This window comes from Momordica charantia (assembly GCF_013281855.1).
Source record: "Momordica charantia cultivar OHB3-1 chromosome 1 unlocalized genomic scaffold, Mcharantia_2.0 BLBB01000001.1, whole genome shotgun sequence".
NCBI classification, from domain to species: domain Eukaryota; kingdom Viridiplantae; phylum Streptophyta; class Magnoliopsida; order Cucurbitales; family Cucurbitaceae; genus Momordica; species Momordica charantia.
Genome location: NW_028275157.1, coordinates 7,038,874 through 7,050,895, shown reverse-complemented (window position 1 = coordinate 7,050,895; position 12,022 = coordinate 7,038,874). Strand labels below are relative to the sequence as shown.

Below are 12,022 nucleotides of genomic sequence, written 5' to 3'. Positions count from 1 at the left end.
ACGCGAGGAGCTGGTCTACGTCTAACAGCTTGGCCTCTTCACTATCTCGAGCTCGTAGCCAAAAAAGGATGGCCAAAGCGAAAATGACACCCCACCCATTGGGGGCCACTTGAGCCGGAGCCAACCCAGTTCGGAAGAGAAATTCTTAGACAAAAGGGTGAAGGGGAAGCCTGAAGCCGTACTCAAACATTTTGAAGCAGAGAGTGACCCATCCCTCTGGAGGATTGTCAGCTCTCTCCCCCTCCTCCGGAATCCTAAGGAGGATGTTCTCAGGGATAGCGAACCCCCTACGAAGGGATCCGAGGTAGTGCTCAGGTATCCTAGAAGGGTATTCCAAACCCTGACCCGAGGTGGAGGCATCACTATCCTCCCCGTCATCGGAGAACCTAAAGTTTTCTATCTCCTCGAGCTCGGACTCTAACCTACGAGCTAAATCCTAATCGGATCCTAAGTCGCTGCTAAAAGAGGACGACATGGCAACTACGTTCGAAAGAGAAAGTGAGGGAAGAGACCGACCTACCAAGGGTTCGAGCTGCCTTCAGATCGAACTCCAAGAATTCAGGAAACGTAAGGTATGACCTGAAGGATTGGGGGTATTTATAGCTCGTCGGAAAAATTTTCCCACCGTACACGTGTAATCAACGAGCGGCTAGGATCCTCCCGAAGATCCGAAGCGTCGGAATATTTGAATATTCTGACGATAAATCCACCGCAACGGTTATATTTTCCCACGAATAGGAAGTCGCCACGCGTCCAAAGCAAGTCGAATGAACTTCTCTGCCAGGTCGAGATCGGACCAGACAGAGAGGGGGCCAATGTTTGGGGAAGAGAATACCCTGGACACGTGGAGGACCCCTATTGGTGCTCCAAGATGACTCATGAGTCATGCCCAGCTCGGGCCGCCGAGATCACCACCACTAGCGTTGACAGATGCTAAGTATGAGGGCCGAGGTGAACCTGGCCGAGGTCCGATCTACCGGGAAGCTCGGTGGGGGCCGATGTGAGCTACTGTCAGCGGCGTGATTATCGGGTGTAACTGTCGGTCCTGAGATTACCGGGTGTAACCGACGATCCCGAGATTACCGGGTGTAACCGTCGCGAGATTAGCGAGACTACCACCCATAAGTAGAGGACCTCACTCCACGATCAGGTACGATGATTTCTGACCTCGAACTAAACTGGGAATCCGACCTATACTGACTTGATCGTCGGAGTGCTCACCTTTTTGTGCAGGTCCGCCCAAGTATTCAGATCGGTCCGGAGGCCGAGTTCGAGCTGCAATCTGAAATACACTGTTGTGCATATCCTTGCATAAACAAGTAGCAATGGTTACTACTGAGTAACTTCATATTGATAACTGTTTTACGATGCTTCGTATGAAACCTAATAAGAAGGTAAAATTGAACACGTTTCAAAGTTTAATGTGAAGATTGCAACACTTTATCGAAGTTTAAGGTCATACCTTAGGTTAAAAATTGATACATCTTACCAAATTTAAAGTAAAAGTTGTTATTTTTTCTAATAATTATTTTAAAATAAATTTAGTCAACCTAAAAAATAAAACACATTATTTAGAAAGCAATCTTTTTCATTTTAAAATTTGATTAAGATTTCAAAAATATTTTAAATTTGACGTAAATTCATTTTAATTATATCAGATAAATATTATTTTGATTTAAAAAATAATGAAATAACATTCTAATTCCCCTCAATTTTCATTCCAATTCATTCCCATTTTAATTCTGGATAACTAAACAGGACCTAAGATTTTAATTGATTCAACCAGCAAAATTCGTCAAAGCGAGCATACGTCAAAAATAATTGAAATATATCTCTAATTTGTGAGTTCGATCCCCTCCCCACATATTGTACTAAAAAATAAAAAATCAATAAAATTCACTATTTTAATTGCTAAAATGTTATTTCAAAGTTTTAATTACGTGGCACAATTTGCAAAATTAAGGCTGCGTTCGGTATTGAATTTGGAAAATTACTTAAAAGTGATGTTTGGTTGCCTATTTTCCAAATCAGAATCTAGATTATTATATATATAACTTCTACATATTCACTATTTGAATATGTATTTGAGAACTTGTTTATAATATATTCTTAATAATAAAAATAAAATAGGACACGTAATTATCTAATATAATATCTTATAATTTATAATATTATTTTTTATTTTATTGAAAATAAAATGAATTTATATTTGTGTGTAGGATAGAGTCCTTGCTATAAAAAATAATAACTATAGTCCATAACATTGATATAATAAATCAAACATGACACATCATCGTGGAGTCTTTAAATTTTTTAAAATTATTTTAAATTTAAGTAAAATATTTTATTTAAAAAATAAGAAAAAAATCATTGTATGCCAAAGTGGAAAATTTTTTAACAACAAAATAAAATTATATAGAAATTAGAGCTTAGTTAAATATTAAAATAAATTATCTCAAAATTTATTTAAGAAAAATAACATTCAATAAATTTTTATAGAAAAATTAAAAATATAGAGCTTATTTGATAATATTCTCGTTTATTATTTATGTTTCTTCATTTTCTTAAAAACTATTAACAACGTTTTTTGTTTGTTCTTTTTTAATGATCATTCTAAAAAATTTGTATAGAAATTTGGGAAAAAACAAAAAGGTTTAATCCATGGTGTGGATCATGTAATTCAATTTTCTTTATTAAAAAAAAAATACCAAACAAGCTTATATAACATCCAAACAAATTATGCCGATTTTATTTCCTAATTTTTCTCGACAAACGTGTTTTCAATATTTTTTAAAAGAAGAAATTGTTTCCTAATCCTGAATTTCATATTTTGGAATCCCCTCAAATTTCAGTTTCTTCTTTTTCATTATTACTATTTTTTAATGTTATTTATCTCTTTTTTTTATTTTTTTTATTTGTGTGCCTTGTGTACTCTGTAGAGGTAAATTTGAATTTTACACAAAAATTACACAAAGTTTTTTTTTTCTTTTGGAATTATAGCACTAATAAAGAAAAACAAAAGCATTCAAAATTTAGGGGTAAAAAATAAAAATTAGTGTTAGCCGGTAAGTTGTATCATTATTTTTAATGAGTTTATAAATAAATTTCATGTATTAGTAAAGAATTATATAATAAAAATATATTTAATAAAATTACCACAATTATAAAATAATTAATTTATAAGTTATAACAAAAATTAGCCTTTTAATCAATTAAAGTATAATAAATTTTAATATAATCTAAATATGTTAACCAATTAATTTTTCTTTTTTATAATTAAATGAGATCCAGTAAATAAGTTACATTTTTTTAATCTTGTTACCATAATAATAATAATGAGATAAGAAGACATGTTTCGTAGAAAGTAGTAATCAATATGTAATAAGATAAAAATTTTAATGAAAATATACAATATCATCTCCAAATTTTCCCCGTTTGTTGTTAAAATAAAAAATTGAAATATTTATAAATTATATAATTTTGTGAAATTTTAATTATCTAAAATTTACCATTTAAAATATGCTAATATATTTATAATCAGACTTTGAAATTTAATGTAATTCTTATTATATAATATATATTATTAAGAGACCTATTTTATTGTCATTGTTCGGAATTGATTACCAAACACCGTTTCAACAAATTATGAAATCCATATTCAATTTCTCAACCTGCTACCAAAAAAAATACTCCAAAACAACGAATACACATAATATAACTCTTTTTTTATTGAATTCATTTTCTAGATTTATGTTTTCAAATCACCAACGAAATGCACCTCAAAGAATTTTTTTTCTATATATAATATAATTAGCATGATTGATTTTGAATGATTGACTCACGTGTTTCAGGCATATGATACTTAATACTTCTTTTATTCCATAAAAAAAAGTTTTGGTCCTTATAACCTTTAATATATATAAAAAAAAAATTATGCAGTAAGGATTTGAATTCAAAAATATATGTCTAGGCTCACGCTATCCACATCATTAAAATTACTACATTTTATAAGATATAAATACGAGATCATAAAGCAATGTTAGAGATTCAATGGTTAAGGCATCTTGTTCTTTCTTTAGATCGGTCGGTGATTCAATCCCGATCCCCACATTTATTGTACTAAAAAAGAAAGTATACGAGATCCTAAACTTGTACAATTGACAAAAGAGTACTTAAAAAAGCTAAGTTAAATTGAGAGATATTTTAATTTCATGATTCTTCGTGTTCCTCCTTTTGGTGTTTCATGGAATCTCTCTGCATCCCCCATTCATGAACCCTCAAGTGCAACTCTGCAGCAGCTATCAAGAAATGGATTGTTTGTGTTTTGGTCAAAATTTGAAGGATTTCTTTAAACGTTTTGAGACGTAATTCATCAGCCATTTGCACCATCTCTTTCAAACCTTCTTCTTTTCTTTCGAGTGTCAACTTGAGCCTCTCCCTCATCATGGACCCATTTGGCTCTCCCTCTCTCTCTCCTTCCATTATCCACTTGGTTGCCACGTGCGATAGATCCACCATCGACGGACTCGCTATCGTCTCCTGATGCTTAGCCATCTTCTCTGTGGTCTCCTTCTCTTCTTTTATGGTGCGCCTCTTTAATGCGTCGATTTTGAGGACTTGTTTAGGGGAGAGGTCACCCAAATCGCCGGTACGGAGGCCGTGGAGGATCTCTGGCAACTGCGCCTCAAGCTGCATCCCCGACTTGGAGTAGAGCATGTGGAAAGCCGTGCTCGGACGCCACCCGCCGAGCCATAGGAATGCGTCTTCGAGGGAGGATCTCCATGCGGGCCTCAGTATGGGAAATGCATCAAGTTCCAACCAACTTGACTTCACCTTGTAGTAATGCTCGTAATGTCGAACAACCATGTCGATGAGTGCATCGACGTTGTCGTCGTCATGCTCCTGCTTCAACGACGAACAACTAGCGATGTCTTTCTTTTGACTTTCGGCGGCCGAGATGAGGTCTTTGAGGTATTGGTTTTGCTGGCTGAGCCAAAACTCGCAGAATTCTCGGTAGCTTTCGTTTTCGAAAGGGTCTGTTTCTATAGAAAAGGTAGACATATCTTAACGAACTAACTAGATTTTATACTGATGTTTTGGATGGAGATACTTTTTCTGCTTGTTGAAATATGCATTTTGTGCTTTAAATTTATATAGAGGCTTTGATAAGAGAGATAACAATGGTATACATGCAATTGCAGAATCAACTTTTCAAAAAAGTACAAGCACAGGTTCATAGGGATGAGGTGGGATGAGATTTTACAGTACAAACAAACTGCAAGCCAGTACAAGTGGCCCTCCAATGTCCTCAATTTATTTCTCACCTTTTCTTTTTTCTTTTTTTATAATTTTTCTTCGATTTACTTAAGTATAGACCATGATCAAGGTTAGATCTTATTTTTTTAATAATAAGATTAGGGAAATACATGTAGATCATTAAATGCCTAAATATTATTGGTGATCTATAATTTACACCAAAATAGAAATACATATTATTTGATAAATTTTTAATATTAAAAAGTTAGCTCTGCAAGCCAAGTGCAGTTGTGGGTCCCGCTTGCAAAAATTTAAAAAAGAGAAGAAAAACTAAAAAAAAAAAAAGGGGCTGTAGGCAAGTTTTGTACTTTGCAATACTAGTTGGTTATACCGAATTGTGAATCCTCAATCTGATGGATCTGGTCCCACTTTCGTAACATTTTTTTAGTAAAATGACAAATGAATTTAAATCCACGACTTCTTAACCAGCATTGGTATTTAATTATTTAAACTATATATTAAATTATTTTTTGGTTGGAGATAGATCCCACCTCATAATAAACTAACGGAAACCAACTATTTTTATTTTCTAAAAAATTGAATATTAAATGATGTATGATAATCAGTTTATTTCTATTTTATAAAACAAATTAAATTTATAAATACTATTTTTACTATGTTGTGGGTATACTTTTCAAAAAAAAAAAAAACTTTTTACGGTCTCAAAGTTGAATTTTGAAAATTAAAATGAGCAGTTATTAAATTTAGCTGAGAATTCAAATAATAGGATAATTTTTAACTAAAGATGAAATTATTATTCAATTTTTAATATGTTGAAATTAATCCATCACATAATCTTCAAATTTATAATTTAGACTGGGTTTAACCATATGAATCCATCGTGCATAAAATTAAAATTAAAAAGGTAATATAAAAAAATGTGCCTGTCCATGGTTTTAAGTTAAAGTGGGCCAAATTTCAGATTAGGAAAAGACAAAATTATGAATATATTGGAAATTGGCCTATCATATTTAACTCATTCATCCAGTTTTAGGACTGCTTTGACTCCTTACATGCATCTCATGTGATCACATTCATTTTTGGAACACCTCGTAAAAAATAATAAGTCAAATATTGAAAGAAGGTCAATTTATTTCTTATTATATGAATCTATCAAATTGAGAGAAAAGAATACTTGCATGGTATCTTTATTTATATATAATATGAATCAATTCTTATTATATGAATCTATCTAATTTAGAGGGAAAGAATACTTGCATGGTATTTTTATTTATTTATATAATATGAACCAATGTAATTTCGAGGGAAACAACATTTGCATAGTATCCTTTTATATATACTAGCAATAATCACATGCAATACACATGGAATTAAATGTTTGTTTTTCAAATATATTAAAAATGATGTTTAAAAAACTAAAATATGAATTTACGAAAACTTAAAAGGCAAAATAAGAAACATACATTGTCCTCCATAGATACATCTCTACCATTTGATTGTGATGTTTCATATCGTAGTCAGTATCACACCATATGGGGATGATAACACTCTTCTTTTATGTAACCAATGGATTAACTTCTCTCAACGAACATATTTACCTGAATAATTTGCTCTTGTCAATAAATTTTTAAAAATTTAAATGGCAAAATAGGAAAACAAAAACCTTATAATATGAAAACTAATACAATAATCTAATATGTAAATAATTAATTCAACAAATTAAGTAATAAATATTCATGGTTAAGTACTCAAGTTAGTTAATAAAGACATAAACATGAAATAGGAAATTTAAAAGTAGTTAAGACATATAGAACAACAATCAAGAGTCTATATTACCAAGAATACGAACATTTAATAAACTAAAATAAATCATTAATATATTAATATAAAAATGTTATTTTATACTCTACCTCATCATCAAATCAAATAAACTTATGGATTCTTGGATCTTTAGTGTTTCTCTTGCAAATAACGAAAATTTTTAATTTTCATTGCAAGAGAAAAGCCTTCATAAATATTTGGAGAGAGAAAAAATACACAATTTTATGCATGGTGTTTTCTTTCATGTTATATAGATGTTTGTAATCACACCTATTTGGGAATGGATATATCATTTCATCAATCACATCTCTTGGATTAACTTATCTATATAAAAAAATACATCGGTCTATTATATTATATATAAACAATTATCAATCTCAATCGCACCTATATGTGAATGAACACATCACTTCTCTCAACAGATACCTCGACCGAACAGTTGCATCCTACATAAGTTTCAAAGGTAAAATAGGTATTTATTAAAAAGTGGAGGGCAAAAATGGAAGGCAAAGATTCTCCTCCATAACCCCATTTATATATAGTATAGATATAGATATAGATATAGATTAATATTTTAGCTCGTCCTTTCACGTTATATTTTAAGTTTTTTTAATCTAAGCAAGTTACATGAATATGGAAATATTTAGGGATAGAAGGAAGATGACAGAACTTAGTTTGTCATATATAAAAATTACACAATCTTTTATAGTTTTAATCTAATTTTACTTCTCTAATTCTTAGAATGAAAAGATTATATATATAAAAATTTTGGACGTGAGAATGTGAAGAGAGATTAAGCGATAAGTTTTCATATTTATTTTATTTTTCAATTAAGGTACTTAATATTGTTTACGTAGATGTGTATGAAGCTCACTTAATATTTATGAAAAGTTTTATAAAAATACATAAATTGAGATTATTGTAAATATCGAATTAAAAGGAATAACATTATTATTATTACTGATCAATAATAATTCTAATAGAAACGCGTGCGATGCATATTATCCCACGTGAAAATTTATAGTTTTATTTGAAATGTGCAGAGACATTATGGCATAAATGAAAAAAAATAAGATGAAACATTAAGGACAAAATGAACCTGCAAGTAAAAAATTGAAGGACAAAATTGACGCACAAAGTTTTACTCATATAAAATTTTTCAAAAATAAAATACAGTTGGTTCTTAAAAGTAACATGCATAATAGGATAGAAAATTTTATTTTCATTTTTTATTTGTCCAAAAAAAAAGAGGAGGGCCAAAACCTCATGTGCCAGTAACACAATTTTTTTTTCCTTATACCTTTACCTAAGGTGTTTGGTGATACCATATTCATAGTTTAAGAAGAACAATACATCATAAATTAGAGTAAATCGATCAAATCTATGATCGATGATGGGAACATTTTAAAACCATTAAAGAGTAAATAATCGACTGCGCCAGATGGAGCGGTGGAGGGCATTGGTGAGGCGGTGATAGTTGGTCTCCGAAGGGTTGAACATTAGAGAATTGAGCGAATCTCGATAGATCAGTACGAAGGTGAAGCCATAATCGGCGTGGCAGAGAATAAGAAGAGGAGAGAGAGTAGAGAGAGAATGAATTTTTGTTTGGTGATGGAAATTCAGACAATGAGATCACTCGAATTTGATTAAATGGTGGAAGAAATAGGAGAGATTTATGGAGTTTTTATGTTTACTTGAATTTGATTAAATAGTGGAATAAATAAGGGATAGATTTATGGGGATATTTGTGAATAATTGATTAACGGTGAGAATTTTGTAATTAATTTGAGCCTTTTTATTGCATTGCACAAATGAAATTCATGACCATTTTGTTTTTTAATGGCGAAATTTATGGAACACCATATTCAAATTTGACTCGAAAATTTAATTCCAATATTGGAATTTGAGGTAGGATTGTTTTTATTTATTGTGTTATTGTGTCACGTAATTGTAAGAAATTTAATAGTTGCGTGTAAAAGGACTATTTTATCTCCATATTGAAAAGGATAAAAAATGAAGGGCAAAAAAGACAAGAAAAATTTATCCGGATGAAAGCTTTTATATATACTATAAATTATATAATTAAACACTATTAAATGATAATGATAAATCTCTTTATGCTCTCAACCTCTTAGATGTAAAATCATGTGGCATTGAAATAGAATTAAAGGAAAAAAAAAGATATAAAAAGAATAACAGAACCTACAAAATAAAATAGAATTTCAAAGGGCAAAACAAAGTAAAAAAAATCAATATATCAAAACAAAACCTTATGGTGCATAAGGTTTTGGATAAAAAAAATAAAATAGAATGGTAGAATGGAAAAGAACATTAAAAAAAATCCGGAAAATCAAAACCAACCAAGAAGTTGAAATAGAATTTAAAGAGGCAAAAAAAAAAAAAAATCAAAACAAAACATGGATGACTCAATCATGTGTTACTTTCTGACAGGCTTCACTGACGATGCTCTGACCATTCAATTGGGGGAATATGCCCTAGTTTTGTTCACTGATCTCTTCAAAAGGAGAAGAAAGTCATCACTGAGCAAGAGTTGCTCAGATCAAAGAATGAGCAACCAGACTCCAAGTCCGAGCATAAAAAGTATGATCGATCAGAAAAGGACAACTCAAAGTCCAAAGACAAGCGCTTCGACCAAACGTCATCACCTCAAGGTCCTTCTGATTATAGAAGATCAGACTTTGATTATAGAAGGTCGGATTCTGGATCGAGCAAAGGGCGCTCACATGAGAAGTTACTCCAACTACTGTTTTAATTTCCGTCATCCTTATGAATATTAAGGACAGTGGTATGGAGAAACTCCTTTCTCTGCCTTATAAGATTAGGGGTGACCCTAAGAAGTGCGACAAGGGCAAGTTCTGCTAGTACCACTGGAGTGATGGCCACGAGACTTTAGACTGCTTTGAATTAAAGCATTAGATTGAAGGGCTCATCTAGGATGATTATTATAAGAAATTTGTTAGGAAGAGCAACTCGAGCTCCTTCGCAAGGACGAGCATAAGCGTTCCAAAACTCCCTTGTGCTGAGACCATTGACCCTTAGTCATCAATAAAATCTTTGGAGGTCCGAGCGGGGGCCAGTCAGGCAACAAGCGAAAGGAACTAGCCAGAAAGGCTCAACATGAAGCGTGCTCCTCACACACTAAGTCCCAAACTTGCCCGATCTCATCCTCCGACGATGATCTGAAGGGGATTCATCACCCCCATAATGATGCGCTGGTAATCGCTTCAATGATTGACCACGTTATGGTCAGACGCGTCATAGTGGATGGAGGAACCTCTACCAACATACTCTCCCTAACCACTTATAAAGCTCTGGAATGTATAGTAGTCCAGCCGAAGAAGAGTCCGACCCCCCTAGTCGAATTCGTTGGTGAATCAGTCACCCTAGAAGGCTGCATAGACTTGCCCATCACTTTTGGGACAGGGCAACTTCTAGATCACGAAGATTGTTGAGTTTGTGGTCATTGATGGAAAATCTGCATCCAAATTCATATTTGAGCGACCCATCATCCATGCTCTATAAGCTATTCCCTCGAAACTCCACCAGGCTCTAAAGTACCCAACGACCAATGGAGTTGGAGTCGTTTGAGAATAGTAGAAAACTTCAAAGGAGTGTTATGCAGCTGCCTTGAAAGGGATCATCTGTCATGCCATCGTCGAGCAAGGCAACCAAGATGAGGCATCTATAGCAGAGCATGCGACTTCGGTTGAAGAACTCAAGTTTGTCTTATTGCTCACCCTAGAGAGGTATAGGCAATGTAGATGTATTCACCTGGTTGCACGAAGATATGCCAGGCATTGACCCAACCATCATGGTGCATCGCCTCTACGTAGATCTCTCCTTCCGACTTGTTAAACAGAATAGAAGACCTGTAAATAGAGAGAGAAGTGATGTAATAGTCGAGGAAGTTAACAAATTGTTGAAAGCTCGATATATAAAAGAAGTTCTCTACCTTGAGTGGATCTCCAATGTTGTCTTATTTAAAAAATCTAACGAAAAGTGCTGCATGTGTCTAGATACGAATTTAAACAAAAGCTTGCCCAAACCATTGTTACCCTCTCCCATGGATTGACCAACTCGTTGAAGATACTATATGTCATGAGCTACTCACTTGTATGGATGCGTATTCCAACTATAATCTGAATAAAATGCACGTCCTTGATCAAGAGCATACCTTGTTTATCACTAAGCAATGTCTGTACTGCTATAAAGTCATGTCGTCCGGCCTAAAGAATGTAGAGATGATGTATCATAGAATGGTAAATAGAATGTTCCCAGAAGCAGATCGCCTGCAACATAGAGGTTTATGTAGACGACATACTTGTCAAAAGCAAGTAAAGAAGCTCACACCTGGCCGACCTGGAAGATACATTTTATGTCCTCCGTAATTTTCGCATGAAGCTTAACCTAGCCAAGTGCACGTTTGAGGTGTCTTTTAGGGAAATTCCTTGGTTTCATGATCAACCACCGAGGAATATAAGCAACCCCATAGAAGATCAAGGTCGTAATGGGCATGGAAGCTCCGAAAAACCTCCAGCAACTTTAGTGTTTGAACAGAAGAATAACTACACTCAGTTGCTTTATGCCTCGTTCCATAGACAAGTGCCTACCATTCTTCAAGATCCTAAGGTATAAGGGTCGGTTCGAATGGAATCTAGAGTGCCAAGAAGCACTCGATCAGCTTAAAGCTTTAAGCTCGGTAAAATCGCTACCTGGAGATAAGCTCGTTCTATTAGTTTAGTCTTGGTCTGACCATCCAACGAAAGTCAGAACCTTGTTTATTATACAAGCAACACAATGACAAACGCGAAGACCAAGTATTCATCCATTGAGAAGGTTGCCCTTGCCCTTGTCCTTGTCACTATAGTTAGTGACTACGACCCTACTTCCAAACTATTTCTGA

General features: G+C 33.4%; 1 protein-coding gene across 1 annotated transcript; it reads right to left on the bottom strand.

The window, feature by feature from the left end:
* Nucleotides 1–4,103: 4,103 nt before the first annotated feature.
* On the bottom strand, nucleotides 4,104–5,101 carry LOC111023639 (protein DOG1-like 3). Its single transcript, XM_022301114.2, has one exon. It carries the CDS (start codon nucleotides 5,059–5,061, stop codon nucleotides 4,210–4,212), a length of 852 nt encoding a protein of 283 aa, XP_022156806.1. The 5' UTR covers nucleotides 5,062–5,101; the 3' UTR covers nucleotides 4,104–4,209.
* Nucleotides 5,102–12,022: the final 6,921 nt, after the last annotated feature.

What these genes read in the sequence shown, in the direction of transcription:
- LOC111023639 (XM_022301114.2), bottom strand. Translation starts at nt 5,061, where the DNA reads ATGTCTACCTTTTCTATAGAAACAGACCCTTTCGAAAACGAAAGCTAC.